This window comes from Gobius niger (genome assembly GCF_951799975.1).
Source record: "Gobius niger genome assembly, chromosome: 5".
In the NCBI taxonomy this organism is placed as follows: Eukaryota; Metazoa; Chordata; class Actinopteri; order Gobiiformes; family Gobiidae; genus Gobius; species Gobius niger.
Window position 1 is genome coordinate 22,225,580 of NC_136856.1, and position 20,051 is coordinate 22,245,630.

At 42.3% G+C, this 20,051-nt stretch overlaps 1 protein-coding gene across 3 annotated transcripts in view; it reads left to right on the forward strand.

Annotated features, from left to right (window-relative positions):
* atp8a1 (ATPase phospholipid transporting 8A1) overlaps positions 1-19,815 on the forward strand; it is a 77,601-nt gene extending 57,786 nt beyond the window's left edge. For 2 of the 3 annotated variants that reach the window (XM_079556316.1, XM_079556318.1), the window contains 10 exons: positions 1,681-1,755; positions 2,938-3,060; positions 6,972-7,050; positions 7,939-8,000; positions 8,140-8,196; positions 8,416-8,523; positions 15,211-15,299; positions 15,612-15,704; positions 16,509-16,600; positions 17,592-19,814. In XM_079556316.1, coding sequence (XP_079412442.1) covers positions 1,681-1,755; positions 2,938-3,060; positions 6,972-7,050; positions 7,939-8,000; positions 8,140-8,196; positions 8,416-8,523; positions 15,211-15,299; positions 15,612-15,704; positions 16,509-16,600; positions 17,592-17,689 — 876 coding nt within the window. In that variant the 3' untranslated portion in view covers positions 17,690-19,814. Of the gene's footprint in view, positions 1-1,680; positions 1,756-2,937; positions 3,061-6,971; positions 7,051-7,938; positions 8,001-8,139; positions 8,197-8,415; positions 8,524-15,210; positions 15,300-15,611; positions 15,705-16,508; positions 16,601-17,591 lie in introns of all 3 variants that reach the window. The other variant, XM_079556317.1, reaches the window with a different exon arrangement.
* The last annotated feature ends 236 nt before the right edge of the window (positions 19,816-20,051 follow it).

The following is a 20,051-nucleotide window of genomic DNA, read 5'->3' on the forward strand; positions in this document are numbered from 1 at the left end:
CCCTTCTCTCTTAAAGTCTCTCAGGAATCTGTAACCTGTCATTTTTATGAACAATAAGCATCACGGCCGAGTGCACTGGATAGAAAGAGGGTGGAATTTGCCATTGGTTGGTGGGAGTCACAAACAAATACATGTAAAGGCAATCTCAGTTTGGGAATAGGGTGTGTTTTCATTTATGCTTTATTCAGATTTTTCAAACCCAGTTAGATGGAAATTTGGGCCCTCATCAGAGTTCATGTATAACCGTTCATGCCTCCATAATGACGTGAAATGAAGCAAGGAAATGCTTGGTTGTTCATGGCCAAAGGAAGCACAGCATGCCTGTTGTTTGACTGATAAATTGGGCACCCGCAACAAAAAGTGTCAATCAAGAAGTTATGACTATGCGATGGGTTCAAAAAGTGTTGTAGTCTGATACTATAGTCATACAAATTGATTTCCTATTGGTACTATGAAGAAATCAGTTCAAAAGTTTCCAGTTTCAGACTTCAACAGAAATAATTAGAGGGATACGTACACTTCCTGGTGAATTTGTATTGCTCTTCAACCTTTTTGTAACTCGATGCACATCCATTGGAGTAAATCTCTTAAAGTACTCGCCTGTCAGCCCTGAATACATTGTTACTCTGTGTGACAAGTGTGACTAATAAAGATAGTGGGGTGCTGCGTATGGTTCACATTACCACTGTCTCCTGCTGACACAGTGTATTAAAGTACCCATCGTTCAGTCTCCCAGCCCTGATTCTGACCCTTTTAACTAGCCCTGTCCATCATCCCCGTGTCGTCAGCCTGATCACGGAGGGTAGCGCTGGGAGCATTCAGGTTGTGGAGATGGCGTCTGGTGGTCCCGACATTCTCACTGCCACTCATTTTGTCTAATTCAAACTGTCCACAAGCCTCTTCTTTCGTTTGAAGCCAGACCATAGGTTACTTTGAATGAGAACGGCGGTTACAGGCAATGGCAAAGACTACCAGCATGGAAAATCTTAATTGTAAGATCCATCCATCCTGCTGCTATTGTGTAGAAACACCAGCATGGACACTTTAACATTGATTTGCATGTGCTTATGTTTATTACTAGACATTGATTTAGGACCTATACCTATATCCAGAAATCCAGTATCTTTTTCAATGGCGTCCTGGCCCCAGGGGGTATCGTGTTTTACACGGAAACCAGAGCACATGGAATAAACCTGCGTAGCTGTGAAGTGACCACAATGCTGCCTGTGCAATCAAAAGATTATCAAACCATATATTTCTAAGCCTTCATCAACAAAGTTTTTATTGAGAATTGTCAAGATCATGTACACTTAAGAAAACAAGGCCTGTGGGTTTAAAATGTGCACCACCTGAATAATCTGTCAATTAAATTGTTACTGTATTTTGATACCCATTTATGCCTTGATCTATGTTGGTTTCTTCTGTAGATTTAGTTATTGATTTTTACAGTACAAATAAAAGGCATTTATGTGGTGTACTGATCACTGTACACCACAGTTTCACAATAAATATCTGTTGTTTATCTAAGAAATGTATACATGTGGTCTTACATTTTAAAAGACTATACTGTTTATCTCATCTTACAAAGGGAACTAAAAGCCCTGATGAATAAGTCCTGAAATTGACTTGGTGTGTGTTTTTTGTTGTTGTAACGCTGCCTGTGTTTTTTTCCCCTCACAGATCTGGTTTGCATTTGTCAATGGCTTTTCCGGTCAGATCCTGTTTGAACGCTGGTGCATCGGTCTGTACAATGTGGTAAGTGCATATAACATGCCCTCCAAAAGAGCCCGCTGACACTGAACTGACTTGCTGCGGTGCCCCAAAAATGATCCTTTTATTGCACGTCTATGTCATCAGCATCCTGAAATCGTTCTCCCTTATTTATGATCCCTTGTCAAGTCTTCATTCCCTTTGTGGCTTAGAAAATGTTCTGTACGTGAAAGAACAACAGCTTTGCTTGCCCCACAGAGTGTAGTTAGCAATGGCTGCTCAGTCGGAATGATAAAAAGAATAGGAAGAATGAAGCAAAAAGAGCGGGCCGCTGATGTGGTGTGTCCCACAGGGCTGTGTAATGGGACCACTCCTAATGAACTCATATTTCAAATCTGTCATGAGTTTAGAAGAAGAGGAACATGTGCCTTTGCTGGTTTGATCATAAATACTATGTCATTTCACCCACAAGAAGTTTATATCTGACTTTAAACAGTTTATTATATTCAGTTTACTTCAATAAACACAAGTGAATGAGAATAGTGTGAGGTGAAGTTTCCCAAACTCAACATTTGACTGCCCTCGAATGGAAGTCATTTCTGGGAGTAACTGACTGTTGAGTGAGGGGAGTTTTTTTCACAGGCCTACTCCTCGCAGGTATTTTATAAAAACGATAATAATAAAGCGGCTCCGGACAGACGCCTGCGCTTTTTAGTTTATCCCGAAACTGAGGGAATTCTTGTACCTCGGTGGGAGTCTGTCGGAGGCAGTGGCCTGAATCCACCCTTCAATGGAGACCTTCCTGGGCCCAGCTCTGAATGAGAAAGAAGTCCAGTGGAGCATGTCCCGTGAACCGCTGGTTATAGACAGAGGGCTGTAGACACCCACTCCAGATGGGCCGAAAGGGGTCTCACGCCAACTGACCCGCTGAGCCCCCAAACCACACAATACCAGGAGCAGCTGCTATATACTGAACGGTATAGCAATAGCAGCCGAAAATTACATTGCACTAAATACCTGCTTCTTAGTCAGGAGGATCACAGATGTTCACTGGGGAAGTGTTTAACATTTTAAAGCATAAGGCGTGGCAAATAAACTATACGATTTAGTGAACGAACATCAAAATTATGTAAATTATGTCAAATACAGTTAATGTACAGTGTATTCTTATGTTCCTTTTCTCATCTGACATTTTGAACCTAATTATTTGTTGATGTTCTCTTTCAGATCTTTACTGCATTGCCGCCTCTCACTTTGGGAATATTTGAGCGCTCCTGCAGAAAAGAAAACATGCTCAAATACCCAGAACTCTACAAATCATCACAGAATGCTATGGGTTTCAATACCAAGGTAAGCCTGACATCAGTTATTATTTGCTAACTTACACATGGACCTGACAGCTGTAGTCTGGACGTCTCCGACCACAGCCTCCGTGTTGGCCTGGTGTGACCTGCTGTGTCTGTGTACTCTGTTACTCTCCTTGTTGGTGATAAAGATGTCTCCTCGGTTCTTCATGCTGGGTGCAGACTCCTGGTCTCCCCTTCACAGGCGTGGTGACCTGGTTAGCTCTGCATGGAGGTGGATTAGAGCGGGATTGACCATGGCGGACAGGGGCACCAGAGGTCAGAGGGCTCTGGGATGCAGGCGAAAGGACCCAGCACAGGGGGGGATAGGGGAGAGTGTGCTCTTATTGTGAGACGGCTTTTGTTGCGGAAAATTATGCAATTTGTTTAAGAGAGTTCTTGTTTGTTCCCAGAGCAAGGCTGTCGGATCTAGTTTGAAACAACCGTGACTAGTGGAACTAACTAAACATCAGTAGGGGTTCCTTGTCAGAGGCTTGTATGCAGTGACTTTTCACATTTCATTTCAGCACAAAGAAAATGACTGCTCGAACATTGTTGATAAAAAAAAAAATATTTTGGAAATTGTTGACAAAGATTTATTTAAAGGTATTTGTTTTTTTACAACTAGGCAATAAAACGGCATATGTTGAGGAGATTGATATATGACTAGATCGAAACAACTCTTGCCAATTTTCTGCATAGAATACTTTTGAGACATGCAGACTGTGAAGGCGATGAAGGAATATTGGGAACATTTAGTTCAGTAGCTACAGCCAAATGGCAAAAACCAAATTGAAGTGCTTTAGGGTGGTCTCCGATTTGTTAATTAACTACAGCAAAATGAAGATTTATGTCTTTTACTGTGTTTTATTTTCATCAACTTTTGTGACATTATTTTGTCTGATAGTAAAAATGGACCTTCATTTTGTTTGGGCAACATTTTCCAAGGCTCATGAATGATGACTGGGCCAGGTCAGCAGGTTGTTTTTTCTGGCTTGTCCACTCTCTTCGCGAGATATTTTCCTTGCAGCTGGCCTGAGGCGAGGCGAGAAAATCCAGCAGGAATTTGGCCCCTCAGCGGCTGTCCTTCTGCGCGCATGGCTCTTTTGTACACAACAGATACTGTCTTTGTGAATTAAGGCTGTTTGTGTTGAGGTGAGAGAAGGCCATGTGCGTTCGGACAGGAACGGGTCCCTACTGTCAATTTAATCTGTCTCTTGTCTTGATTGATAAATCTATCTTTATATTGATTAGAGCTACACACATTTGTAAGAAAAGCCCAAATACTGATATTAGACCCACAGTTTATGTCTTAATCGAGAAAATAGGCTAATTTGTTATGAAGCAGAAACACTCTTACACTACAGAATTAGCTCAGTTTATGCATATTCAAATCTTATGGATGCGTAGGACATTCTAAATATATCTAGGGTTTGAGATTCCTATTGTGACCATTTGAAATTAATTTTGCAGCCTTATTCAAGATATGAAATACCACATGTCACCCAACTATACAAATCAAACAACTAGCAAAACGCTGGTTAGTCTTATATGACCTGTCTCATCAAGAGAAGAAACCCCAGAAATGTCTGGCTCTGAATTCATTAATGCTGGTTTTGTGCATGTTTTTTTCCGGGATAATTAGGAGCTCCACAAAGAATCATTACGGGACACACTGGGCATTCATTTGTAAAAAGGGTCCTGAGCAACTTACAGCGTCCCATGGAAAACGTCAGACTGAGGGGACGATCCCACTGTGACAAACTACTCTGAACATTTGTTGCCTCCATTAGCATTCATTACAGCAGAGGGATAAGCGGTACAGGATTCCACCCCTGCAGTGCGGGTCTGGGACAGGGGGGAAGTATGCAGACACGGTGCAATAGTCCTGTCAGCTGGAGGTTAATTGGCATAAATATGGCTCGGTAACATTAGGGACAATTTAGCACACTGTGACAGAGCTGTGGGGGCAGTTTGAAACCACTCCGCGACCAGTGTATTAGGTTTGTGTACACAGCGGGAGAGTGAGGTAATCCCCGTTTGGAGGGGTGCTGGCCATGCGACTCTGTTTAGCTGACGGATGGTGCATGGTGTTTTTGATTTTGGTAGGGGCTCCACTTTTTTTTCTTGCAAGCTTTGTGTTCAGATTTATGTTTTACTGTGCACATTTGAAATAATGCTAATATATGAACAACATGCATTTTAGTACATGTTTTTACAGGTAAATCTATAGAATCTCTTCTAAACATAGCCAATGGTTAAAGCTGCAGACTGTAAGACAAATGATGGTCACTGCTGGCCGTTTGCTTAACCTCTTAACCCCCACCTGAACCAAGCACACGTTTGACTTTAACCAAACTGGAGAACAGTTACGGTGCACTGCACGGTAGTACAGTGGTTAGCGCTCGCGCTTCACAGCTAGAAGGTCCGGGTTAGATTCCCACCTGGACGGGGCCTTTCTGTGTGGAGTTTGAATGTTCTTCCCGTGTCTGTGTAGGTTTCCTCCGGGTACTGCAGTTTCCCCTACCACGAAAAACATGTACAATAGGCCAGGATGAATGAGAGTGTGTTTGAGAGTGCGCATGGGGGATGACGACGGATGGAAATTTGCCCAAGGCTACAATCCGGTGTGGCTTGTCAATACCTTGCACTGTCCCGACCAAATAAACCAATAATAATAATAACAAATCTAAAAGCTTCTTGAAAAAAGTGTGTCAAAATAGTGACAAAAATGACGAAAACGATGATGAGAAAGTGAAAAAAAGTTTTGTAGGTCTTAGCTTTCAAATGAGGCATAGATTTGGGTAAAGCTGGACTGGAGAAAATGCACTTGATTAAGGCGGGGGTTAAGAGGTTAATGTCTCTCCTCTCTCGTCAGTTGTCACTCCTTCCACGCTGAACTGTCCTGTCTAATAAAACCAACCAGCGAAGAAATATATATATTTAAAAAAAAAAAGTGCTTTGAAGTAATAACAATAATTACTCTGAGTGACATAAAATGGAGGAAATTGTAGTTTTTGAGAAGGTCTGATTCTTGTTGTCTTATAAATTACATGTGTAAGTTTTAATTACTTTAATTTTTTTTTTATTTTTTTACTCACGCCTGCCAAGACGTAGCGATCAAAGGCCGATGTTTTCCTCTGGCTTGTATTTTTATTTTCACCTTGTCAGCCAAATTTGCGCATCGAATCGGATGAACTCACGCAGCGCGCTCAGAATTAGCACCATCGTCTGGGTCAGAGTGACGCAGGAAGGGGGGGGGGGGGGGGGCTCACAGCAGCGGAGCAGTTTTTTGGCCGGACAGATTTCACGGCTGTTTCATGCTACATCTCCCATTAGTGTTTCGTTTGGCTGCCACATTTGAATTAAGTTGGTTTACGAGTGCCAGTATCGGTTTAAAAAGTCTCCACACTTGTGCGGGCTGACCACTCGTTTCCAGGCTCCTCGCAGTTACCGTGAAAAGTGTTTAATCTGCGTGAGGCCTGTTTTGGGTGGACTTTGCACTGATGATGTTGTAGACCTTGCTGTTGATTCAAAGACAGCATATCTCTGTGGTTGTTAATTGTCCAAATTCCCAAATAAGCTTAGTGTAAAGAAGATAAATTCAATTCTTTTCAGCACTTGTACACACACTCGGCAGCGTCTCCCTTGCCCATAACATTCAGAGGATATACAACGTGTCTGTCAGCGGGGAGGCTATTCAGGCAGGAGGCCTCAACAAAACCGCCACTTAGCCTAGCGCTGGGCTGGCACAAAGGCGTGGGGTCAGGGGTCACCGGTTAGGCTGGAGCTCCCCGCACCCTTTTTAAATGCTTTTTTTCCCCCCTCTGTCTCCTTCTCTCGCTCCCTTGTTTTTGGAATCTCCCGCCTCCTCCCACCCCCACCCGTCCCCTCCACCTTTCTTCCCATTTTCTCTAGGTCTTCTGGGCCCATTGTCTGAACGGCCTCTTCCACTCCGTCATCCTCTTCTGGTTCCCCCTGAAAGCGTTCCAGCATGGTAAGTAGCTCCCTGAGAAGGCTCTACGGTGCGCACTGGGCTTAGGATGAAGAGGGAGGACGGTCAGACTCACATACTCTGTCTTAATTAGTTTTCTCTTGCATCGTCCTCTAGTTAGTCATGAATTATAAACCTGTTTACTATTGCTATTAGTATTACTTTTACTCACTCAAATATGTCTTTAACCGCTATTTATTTGCCATTCAGTTATCACTCACTCATCAAATTTCAAAATAAAGAAGTTGTACCATTTTGTTGTGCCACTAAAGGATAAAGTGCATGTCGGTGCATGTTGCTCTTCACGCAGAGAAGAGATCATTCGGGCCACAGACTGCAGGCTGGCCACAGTGCAGGACCACACAGGCTTGTGCCTGCTCTGCAAACAAAGGCGCCAAGCCCTTCAGTCTGATGGACAGGCTGTCAGTCCAGCCTCAGTGAACATGCACATGTGATCAGCCGGAAATAAAGAGAAGCAGAGCCCTTCTTTCTCTTGTTACTGGCACTAAAGCGCTACTGTTATTTTGGATCCAGTTCACATGGTAGAGTGAAATGCTAATTATAGCTTTGTTATTTTAGGGAAAGCTGGTTACCTGTGTTTAAAATACCCTTTTCCAACGTGTTTCTCTTACGTTTCTGATCATACTTTCCTGTCACATTGACGACTTTATGAAAACATTATTCTATTAAGAGTTGTGAAAGACAAGTTAGTTACACTCTCTCCCCAAGAATAACAAAGGACTCAGCGACTGACTGCTCTGTTCAGTTTCTTTTCCCATGTCCGCTGTAAACAAGTCTCCAAAGGAACATTTCACACCGAAGTTACTGAGCAGAACTTGTAGCAATTTCCTGAAGACTTTCACAAGCTTTTGTTTTTGATTTTCTTTGCAGATACTGTTTTTGGCAATGGACAAACTCCAGACTATCTCCTCTTAGGGAACATGGTTTACACAGTGAGTACTTCTATGTTGTTGACAGCAGCTGAGTTCAGAGCCTTGTGCACCTGCTCTGGTCCTGCTCTAACCTCTTTATTCAGTGCATTACATTTTCAGAATGACTTCATTTTATAAAATGAGGCATTTGTTTTTGCAGTTTGTGGTCATCACAGTTTGTCTTAAAGCTGGTCTGGAGACCTCATCCTGGACCACGGTGAGACACATTCACTAAACTCTTTTTATATAATCAACAAGAATTCTCAAGAATAACAATATAATTAAATATGTGTGGCATATTTCACAAAATATGTCTCAAAATGTCTCCTCAATTTATTATATTATATTATTATTTTCATTGGTATTCATGCCAAGCTCTTAATTTTTTGGTACATCTCTAGATCAAAGCCACTCCCTAACCCACCTGTCTCCACAGTTCAGCCACATTGCCATCTGGGGAAGCATTGGATTGTGGGTGGTGTTTTTCCTCATCTACTCGTCCCTTTGGCCTATCATCACTCTGGCTCCTGACATGTCTGGAGAGGTAAACACATGACCGCGAGCCTGCACTCGACATGCTGACACGCACGCCATCACGCCAGGACCACATCCCTCAATACGCAACTAAATGCTCCTCTCATAACTGCCCGAGTCCCTGCCAGAGCCGCTTCTCATAATTCAGAGAGACACTGGTGGGAGATCTCAGAGCGCTGCTTTTGACATGGGACTGTGTAAGGAGAGCCAGATGGGTGTAAACTGTCAAACCTCTGGCTTGTGTTTTAAAATGACTTAATTGGGCTAATTAGACCAATGTTTGTGTTGCCCTGCCCTCCCCAATTCTGAGTATCCACAGGTGACACTCGGACTGTGAGGTAGAGTCATGGCAAAGGCATGACGTGTGGAAGGACATTACCAATCCTATATACATTTGTGTGAAGAAAACGTCTCCACTAACATCTCCTCTAACCCTAACCCTTTAATTCAGTTTCACGTTTGTGTCGATCCATAAGCCTCACACAGGTGAAGACTGAGCAGCAGTTAACTCCAGCCCCCAAAGAGTACAGCAAGAGATGAATAAACAAAACAGACTTATCATTGTTGCCACTTAAGTTAAATGATGTGCCTTAACATTGTGACCCATTTCATAAACCATACGTAGCCATATGTCACCTTAACGAAACAGGATGTTCTAGTAATAAGGTCAGATTTACTTACCCTTAATGTGTCCCTATTTGTTAAAGGCCCTGTTTTATACATTTGAGCCATGTGCATTCAAATTGGTTTCACTCTGGAGCCCCGTATAAACACCATAAGGTGACAGATTATCATGACTCACCCTGGCCCGTCCCATACCAGACTGGTGTCCTAAATGTTTAGCTCTGTCTCCCCTCAAATGGACACAGGTACACAGAAGCAGACTACATTACCTTCACCCTCTCATCTTAGCGTGTAACCTGCTGCTTTCATCCATGGCCTGCAGCACTTGAGCGAGGACAGTAATGGTGTCCTGTGGGTAGACGGTAACCTTACGCCCCTGTCCCGGCTCGCTCAGATGCTAGTGGATCATCAAACGGGGGACACATCTCTCAGAAACCCGAGACGGCATCACAGACAGCAGCCCCCAAAGCCACGCAGCCCTTGAAGAACAACTCAACCCAAATCAAGCACCACATATTTCACTCTGGCCTCATCTGTGCACACAGTTACTAATGTTTTTGAGCTCCTGGCCCTTCTGTTTACTCCACACAAAGCTTTCACAGTAGTGATAGCAATTTGTAATAGTAATAGTAATTTGCCCTATTGTACTGTGCTGTACTATGAGCTTCCTCATGCACATTACTATGTGATAGATATTAATTTTCTTCCATACATACCAAGTTGATTACCGTATTTGCCGGACTATGAGTCGCACGTTTTTCATATATTGGCTGTGGGTGCAACTTATATATAAAAATATATAATTTCACATATTATATTATTATATTATATTATGTTATTTTCACACTGACAGCTGCTAGAGGGCGCTCTAGCCTTGTGTACCGGTATCTGCGACTCCTGTACGGTTGTACATTGACAAATAAAGAACTTACTTACTTACTGTACCACTGAAAATTTAAAAAACGGTAAAGTTTGGAGTGAGCGAGAAACTTGTGAGGGACTGGCTAAAAGCGGAGGTTTCTCTTACTGCAATGAAGAAAACAAAAAAAGCTAATCACCAGCTAAAAGCTAGATAGCCACAGCTAGAGGAACGAGTTCACAAATGAGAGCTTGAACAATGTGCTGCTGGGAGAGGCTTGTCAACGGTGCCAAGGCTGGTGCGACTTATACTTCAAAGCGACTTAAATATGTATATATGTTTTTTCTTCATCATGCATTTTTTGGCTGGTGCGACTCATTTCTACCTCTTTTTATAAAAGCATTAAAATCCTCAGGTTCATTGCTTTCCTCAATATCATGGGCTGGCATCCCAGCCTGAATAGTTTGCTCAATGAATAATAAAGAAAAGCTAATTCTTAAAAGAAACAATAGTGTGAAAGCTCCACCGCACAAAGCTCCGAGTGAGCCGCCCGGTCTGTGTAGTCCCATCGTGACAGGCGACAACATACTGCTGCTTTCAATTGATTGATCAGCTACTTTTATTTGTGCTGCCTTTCTATCCACCTCCTCTGGTCACATAATGTACACCAGAACTCCCCTCTCCTCCTGTTTCTGCTCTCACTCACTTATCGCTCTCTCATCGCGCGACCTTAGGCAGCGCCTGGCTTCGTGTACACGCATTCATCACTGTCAGGGGAAATATTCTCTGGACTATTGACAGGACAGGTGCAAAACTCTAGCCACAAAGTAGTCAGAAAACCCTTCACAGGAATTTGTACTCGATTCCAGGCTGCATATGGCCTTCATTTTTTTTCTCCACCAAACTTAAAAGTCTGCCACAGGTATGAAAGGGAGATGTCCGATTATTTAGCTGAGGCGGTGTAAGCTGCTACCCTAAGCAGCTTAGCCACACCTGAGATGTCTCGCAGCGGCTCTGGCACGCTGACCCCGCTGTCTGCTCGCCTCATCTGGCGTATCAACACAGCTGCTCTGAGGGCCTCTATCTCATGCCTTGCAGTCACTCTCACTTTTGCTTCATTTTTGAGGAAAATACACTCTCGAATAAGTGCAATAAAGAGCCTCTGACAAGTTGATATACTGCCTAATAAGGCAAGATTATTAGATTACCATTCACAATGTAATTTGTGCCTAAAAAGAGCCCCATTGCAAGTAAACAGATAAAACGTATTTAAAGAACTAAGTAGCTTGTTTACCTTAATAAATCCTTTTTGTCGTTCCTCTGGGGGTAATACAAGTGTTGATGGGATTATTTCATCTCTCCCTGGTGTGTCTGGCCAGAAAACCACACTTGCAACTTTTTTGCCTCCAGGTCGGAGCCACCAAAACGCACTAATGGAGTCATGAAGAAGCTAACAGGCTAACGGGCAAAGCTAACTACAGGCTAGCGTCACTGTAGCAGTATTTACAGTCAAGTTTGAGTGAAAAAAAATATCTCCATTGTGTAGTTGTATGTACAATATCCCTCTCTCCTTTTGTCTTTTCTGTCAGCGTAGTATTTACTCTCAGACAATTAATGAGTAAAAAAACGCAACATGCTACGACACCTGCAGTGGTGCCTCTAGGGGCACGAGTTACTTAGTTCTGCTTTAAGATTCACAGTAAAATTAAACACGATGCAATAGCACTACTATGTTACTCTTATGGAAAATCTAATCTTGAACTCAACAGATATTAGTGCAAAACATTTTATATTGTTATACTTTTCCAATTCTGTCAGAAAAGCCAAACAATGTCAAACACATGATCCTGGATGGGTATTTGATCATTTAAGTGTTCTCAAAGAATACAAATATTCTTTTGGTTTAGCCTTGTCATTCATTTACAGTATATTTCATTTGTATAATGGCATAAATGACATACAGATGTTCCCTTGTGCTCATGGTCCTTTTTAAGTTTGGGTCATTCAGCGTCTTTTGAGTGTCGTGAAAAACGTATTATTGTTCTGTTCTTTGGTACCGGATCTTGGCTGCTCTGCATTTGATCTGCAACTGTTTACTCTTCTCCAAAACACTCCCCACTTATTGTAATGCTGTTTTAGCCTCTGGACAGTTACAGGCTCTCGTTATAGTATTGTATGAAAGCAACATATGGGAAAAATGCCCGAGTTGCTTTAGTGGACGTTTAGTCTTGTTCAGTTAAGTTGAAACATGTGATGAGTTTATGCGCTTCAAAGTCACGTCAGCTGAAGAATACTATGCAGGGGTATAGTGTATGCATTTTTATTGTTCTCCCAATGATATTTCAAAAATGATTAAACAAGGATATGCTTTCACTCAGTCAGTAGAGTACATTTTCCAATGTAGAGAAGTCATCAAGGTCACTACTATTTTAAAATCACACCATTTAAAATTTTACCCTATGAACAAAATTTATTTTATGACATATATTTTAATCATTGAAAAATGCCTCATAAATGTACAAACAAACGTGTTCTGTGAGTGGCTCATCTCTCCTAAGACATGACTGTAACTTTATCGGGAGTGGGTACGTCTCCAGCTCGTCTCCATGGTGATGTCGACTACACTCGGTAGAATTGGAGACTTAAATAGGTTAGGGTCTCATCCAAATCCATTCTTGGATTACCTACTGCCAAAATAGCATGTCGAGCTGGTCATTGGGAGCATGTTTTGTATTGATGGCAACAGTATAGCCCGACATGTTGCGTAGTGTGCCTTAAAATGATAAGAGATTTTTGACATTTTGGTGGATGAAAGTTAAAAAAAAAGGCGAATAAAGGTTGCACAGACAAACTGTGACTCAAAAACGACCCACTGGAGAGTCTGTGTTGACTTTTCCGCTTTCCCTCTTCTGCATTGTTTATGGTCGATGCGGCCACTCATTGGATAACATTTTTGCTTTTACCCCGTCTCGAGCTTTTGTGCTGGCCTGTCTTCACCAGTTGATCATTCTGTCTGACGATAAAATGTTCAGACTTTACAAAGGCTTTCGGGCAGGATTGATTTGATCCATATTTTGGACAATTTTATAGCTTCACATTCCATTTCCTGCGCCACAGTTGAAGCCGACTGTTTGTGGTGAAGCGGACTCCCTTGGATACTGCACTCCTGCCCGAACAGCTTGAGTCAAAAACAACCTTCAAAGTGCTTGATAAAAAGGCACAGTTGTTGCAAATATATATTCAATTCGACATAATGCACAGTATTTAAGAACCTTCCCCCAAATCATTCCAGAGGTCCTGACAACTTGTACGATTTAGTTTTTGAGAGAAAGTTGTGACCGACACAAGAAACTTCCAGACAATATTTATGTTCACATTAAAGCTCAGTTAGTAAAGTCCTGTTTCTGACAATTTGCTGAATATCTCTCCCCGCCCTTTACCTCTTTACCACTCGATCAAATCAATATTCAGTTGACTGCGCACTCTTTAAACTTTTCTTGAGAGCAGACAGAAATATGAACATGCATTTTAAAACATGGTTGTAGAAGTCTAAACCACGGCAGAGTCGATGGGAGACCGCTATCTGACCAGCCAGACAAGTTTAATAGTTTGTCCTGAAAGCGCATTCACGTTTTCAGAGCCCTCTCACCCCGTCGCTCCCCGGGGCCCCCTGGTATGAGACATCACTAGGGCCCGCCAACACTCGAGTCTGTCCAGAGGCTGAAAACAAACACGTGTTGATTGGGACGGGACGGCAACATCTGATCTGTAAACGTAAACAGGGAAATTATATGCACAATAAAACCAGCCGAAGCGAAACCGTATTTTAATCAGTAAAAGTTTGTTAATCTGTCTTGAAACATAGAAGTGTGTGCAGTTTTGATATACATGTGTGGAAGACTGGCATGGTTTATTGTTGGAACCAGCTGACTTTGATTTAATATACTGAGTACACATCCCTGGTTTATTTTTGTCTACATTAAAATGCATGATGCACCGGCTGGAAGAGAAAATAATTAAACTGACAGATGACCAAAAAAACCTGCAAATATTTCCGCCCAGCCTGCACAGTTTCAGAATGGTCATGAACAAACACCACATGCTCTGGCGTAAATTTCCCTCATCTCATACATTTTTAAACTTGTGTTTGCAGAGAATAGTTCCATTCATCCAACAAAGCATTTCTAACCTTTGGATTAAGATGATCTGACTCTGGTGGTTCAAACTGCCTCCTGCGTTTGACATGTATCAGAGTCAATTTGTAGGCAATGGTGAGCCGATTAGCTAAGTTGAGCCCTGGTATTGTGACTCTGATAGACGCAATAATGCATCCAGCTACTGAGTGTGTCGCGTTACAGGAAGAACGCTGCTGGGCTTAAACAAGGGGCACGTCACAATGCATGCAATGAGAGTGAATATTTCTGACAGGTGCTGACAGATCGTCTCATTGCACTGAGCCAAAGACAACACAATCCTCACACTAAATATTCGGGGGTTTGGAACATTTTCAGATCTTTTTAAATTATTTGTATTATGCAGAAGTCTGATGCTCAAATAATACATGTCTTTTTACTATTATTTAACATTTTACAATGTTTACTCTAAAATCACATTAAAAATTGAGCCAAACCTCAGTCATAGTTGTACATCTGTGGTACATTCCATACATTGACCTTGATACAGAAGTTGCTGTTTGTAGATTTTTAAGAATAAAAATACAGCCCAAGCGAGGGCTGTGTTTACTCTCTGAAACCACTGTATTAGGCACGGCGAACCCCACGGTGGACATGAAGTAGCTGTAGTATTGTGCACAATAAAGGCCTGCCGGTCGGCTGTGATGCACTGACAGAAGCTCTCAGCGCAGCACACACTAGAGTTGTTTTCCTCTGAAGCCGATACTTTGGCCTAAACATTTCACAGGTACTTCCTGTGGCCTGAAGGCAGCCATAGAAAAAAAGAAAAAAACATGGAATCACTTAGTCACGGCGGCTTAAGCACTTTGAACGGCTCATTTGGGGGCCATCTTCTCGATTTCCACAACAACAACAACGGTTTATTTAGGCTCATCTTATGCCATTCATGCTTCTTCACAGGATGATAGAGGATGCTTCTTATCAGGTGTCTTCTCCTTAAGGGCCCTGCTTTTATCTTATCACACATTGACCTGTCCTTTGTCCCCTGTGACTTCACTGTAAGTGCATCGCTGTGTTTCAGGCTACCAAGATGTTCAGCTCGGGCGTCTTCTGGATGGGCCTGTTTTTCATCCCTATCACCTCGCTGGTCTTTGACGTGGCCTACAAAGTGTGAGTCATCTACTCTCAGCTCTTTTCAGGGTCTTACCCAGTGTAGGAAATACCTCTAGTTATCTTACCGTTAAAGCCCTTTCAAATTTACTGACTTCGAACAAATGTATAGCATCCGCTTTCACTCAAAAATCCATGGGAATTGTTTTCTCCTTGTTACGGATCTGGCTGACATCCACACACAGCTGATTGTATGCGTCATGCACAATTTGCCAGCTGAATGTTAAACTTTCTTGAAAACTTGCTACTGCAGGCATACCCTGATATTTTCTTGTTGCTGGCACTATAATCATGCTCTTATTTTGTATCAAGGGTGAAGAAGGTGTGCTTCAAAAGTCTGGTGGATGAGGTTCAGGAGCTGGAGGCTTTATCCAAAGATCCGGGAGCCGTGGTCCATGGCAAAAGGTATCGGAAAGTGTCAATGAGAATTTATATTGAAGCACTTTTGCTGATTACCTTTGTGTAGAAAGAAATGTTGAAAATCCCTAAAATAATCTGTTGAGGCAACTTTCCACTTAAGATTGTGTTTTGTACTTGTTTCCACCACTATAATTACTCTAAGCAGTCGTGCGTAATTTCCATATGATGTGAATTATTGTATTATCGACCCAGAAAGACTTGGAGAAAAATCGTGTTTTACTCCAAATTCCTTCATAATTTCCCTAAAGCACCCCACACCCCTGCCAGAAAGATTATTACTAGGAAAGGCAAAATCTTCAAAATTACAAAATTGCTCCAGCTTGACAGTAATATCAGTAATCATGTCAAGAGAAGGTGTCCATTCCTCACGTCCAGATCGAGTCATTTGGAGCCGTCCCATAATACAGGCGTATATTGTGAGGCGTCATTAGCTGCAGCTCGTATCTTGGGCCAGCGGCAAGCGTCAATGTGAAGTCTCCCGCCGGCTGAAACGTATCCCCTCTGGCCCATGGCCCAACCCCAGCACGCTCCCTGGCAGCTGGCACATACACAAAGGCACAAACACGCAAATATGGAGGGCCCTGAGTGAACAAACAGTCAAACATGCACTGGGAGTACCAACGCACACGTATTCCAAATACCTGCAGGCCTGCACCATGCTGAGGGCAGCAGGTAGAGCAGTTGGCAGCTCGTCTGACTGTGACGATGCTTGGACAGACACTTGATGCATGGCTCATTAAAACTGCCTCTTACCTTCAGCGGGAATCTAACTCTGCTCTGTGTGTGCAGTTTGACGGAGAGGGCCCAGCTTCTTAAGAACGTCTTCAAGAAGAGCACCGTCAGTCTGTACCGCTCCGAGTCCTTTCAGCAAAACCTGCTCCGTAAGTTTTTCAACTGCAGGAATTTATCCTATTTTTCTTTATTTTCTCTTTCACATTGTTCATGTTAATGTTTCCCAGAACAGGAAAAACATCCAATTCATCACGTTTAGATTTATGGGCTTGCACATTATGAGCCTGTCATGGGACACAGTGCGCTTCATTATTCCTCCCGATACACTGTGTCTGTCGACCCTAGAGGGGTCGCTCAGTCACTTCTCCACATAAATACTGTGCTCAGAGGCACACAGGTAATGTGTGTAAGCGCACACCACTTCTCCATGACCTCATGCCTCACACATGACGAGATATCTACTTGCTCTATGTGAATATGTATAGCTTGAGCTATTGACACACTTGATACTAACTCGAGTATAGAGAAATTGACACTGACTAAAATGATATCCAGCACATAGTATATGCGTATTTGCCCTAAAATCCTCCACTGGTTTATATTTCTGTTCTGTTTTCCTCACTGTGTGTTTTTTTTTGCTTATCATCTTTATTTTGCTGTGGTGTGCCTCTTTCTCATCAGTTTGTTTCTGTTTGTCTCATAGGTGGGGATGAAATCATTATTGTGTGATACTTTTTCAATCTTAAACCTTAAAGCCTATACTGATAGAAGCCCCAGCCCCTTTAGCCTTGATAGTCACCTGACTTCCTGTCGCACTCCTGTTTCCCTCGCGTGCCTCGAGTGTCAATCTGAGTTGTGACTTGATGATAAAGTGATGAAATGTTGCGCTGTTATTCCCCCACTATGCACTCGTCTCAGTGGGGCCTGTCGAACTCACCCGCTGGCCCCCTGTGACTGACCCAGTCATTTGATGCATGAAGGTGAGTGTGGGACAAAGCTCAGAGTGGAACCCTTCTGCTAGATACTCACCTGTAGGACCCTCTAGAATTATAACAGTGTGTCATTATTTTGTCTTCATTTATAATCATTTGAAATCGGATGATCCTGTGTGATATTTAAAAACTGCGTTGTCTTTCACAGACGGCTATGCCTTTTCCCAAGATGAAAACGGTGTTGTGTCTCAGTCTGAGGTGATCCGAGCTTATGACACCACTAAACAGAGGACCAACGCCTGGTGAAGCCACGCCCATCAGCCGCTTGCTCCGACACTGAGCCCAGGAGAGACGCTGCGGTGCGCCTCCGAGGGACTCACCAGTGACAAAAAAAGAATACAAGTGGAGAACAGTATCATGGAGGAAAGGGAAGTTCCGCACAGAAGGGACACCATGCACATTTAAACACATTCACTATCCGCCGTCGTGTCCAGCAGACATAATGAGCACTGTGCTTTCTTAGCAGTCCGTGGTCTGATGTTCTTCACTGTATTTGCACAGTTTCTGCCTGAACAAGTCTCCTCCTACATTGGGTTTAACGATGACGGTCATTGGAACAGACCAAAATTGAAGTTCATTCAACTCAGCTGCTTTTATCGCTGTTATTGTACAACATCAGACAATGGGTGATGACGAGGATATAGACTGTAAGATTGCCAAAGAGCAGTCGTAGATACAATCTTCTAAGTACTAGTGAATTGGGAATAACTTTAAACCAAATGTAACCACACTCGCGCGCGTATTCCAGCACTAAATGGACCACTTCAGCGCAGATATTTTTGATTTTGATTTGCACTCAAGAAGCATCTATTGTGTAAAGCCTTACATAATTCTCATGCCTTCAACCTTTATTCTGCATATTTTAGTTAAATATTTAATGTATGTAGCTAATGTGCCTGTTTTTGTTGTTTCCTAAAAGCTGTAGTCTCATGCAACACAGTCCACTTTTCTTTTTTTTTTTACTGTTCTATACAAATACGAGCATTCCACATGTCACTCCTGTCTGAAACAATCACAACGGTGCCTACATAAACCTTCCCTCTTAGATGATAAAGTTAGCCAAGAATAAATTAGCCAGCTATCTTCGGACAGTGCTCCACACACACCTCGAGAAGAATCACCAGAGTATTGCACGTGTACAATGTGATACTACTGAGCACCTTGTGGCACATGTAAATGACAAGAGTGTTCTGCTCTCAGTGGTGGTAATGTTAACTACAAATGAAGATCCTAACCTTCTAACACAAGTGCCATTAGCTAGCTAAGGGAGAGAGAACTATTTGCCAGGAAACTCCACGACAGTATCAAAACTACTTTGTCTCTATAGTTATTTTGTGGATTTGTATTTTTATATTGGAAATGTATGACTTTTGCATTGACTGGCTTTGTAATGAACCGTGTGTAACTTTAGTTCTTCTGAGTAAAGGCAGGTTAGGATCACTTGAAAGGGTAAAGTGAGCTTTGTTTAATGTCTCGTTACTATGATTAATATCGTAACAGCTTGTTTTATTTATAATTGAGTACTTAATGTCTGTGTGATTGCTGTTTTCTCCCTATGGGAGATCAGGCTGTGTACGTGTGGGTCTGCATGTGCATGTGTGTATGGTACTCTGTGGATAACTCGTTTGCACTGCATGTCTGTGTCGGAGCTGGGAGCAGATACATGTGTTGTGTTGGAGTGGATGAGGGTGTGTAGACGCTTGCTGCAGTTGTCCGTCTGCACGCCTCACGTATTATCTCTGGTGTACTGCTGTGTGCTGATGCATGGCCCTTACGGGAACACAGTGTCAGTGCGCGGTCAGGTTTTCTGAAGCTCAGCTCTCTTTGATGGAAGATGTTGCACAATGCGCTCTATGTATCTTTTCAGTAGTGGATCTCTGCAATTCTGCAATTCTTTGGTTTTGATGATCATTTCTAAGTGTTTGTAACAGATTTTTACTCATGCAATGTACTTCTGCTTTTGTGTTTATCGGTTCAGTGATGATTCTGACTCTTTGGTGTTTGGTTGTCATCATGTCAAAAATTATACCAATCTGCTGAATGTTGTCGTCGTGGAAAAGGCCTGGACTGTTGCTTTTACTCCCAGAAACCATTGAACACGTCGCTGTCTGTGAGCTGCATGAATGGATCACACGAACTGTTCTCTGAAGTGTTAATTGTACTACTTTGACTCTCTCGCTCGCTCTCTCTCTCGATCTCTCTCTCTCTCGATCTCTCTCTCTCAAGTGCTGACCACTTTACAGAAGATAATACTGCACCTTTAACTTTTTTTAAATGTTGGATTTCCGTTCTGTCATTCTATTCAATGATTGTTCTGCATGTTGGGACTGCAAACTTAAGTGTTGTCTTTTACTGCCATGAAAGACTACTGAAATAAACTTTACAATCATGAAGGACTAATGTGTACTTTATTGATGAACTTATTCTTATTACATTAGTTGTACAACACAAGTACGGCTGGACAATATTAGAAAAATATGTAATTTTGATTTTTTTTCTTTTTTTGTGTGTGAATGTGATTAGATTTGCAACAGTCTAAGTATGTGGAAGAAATATTCAACTATATTACAATTATTATGCTATTTGAGAGCTACATAACATCTTATTT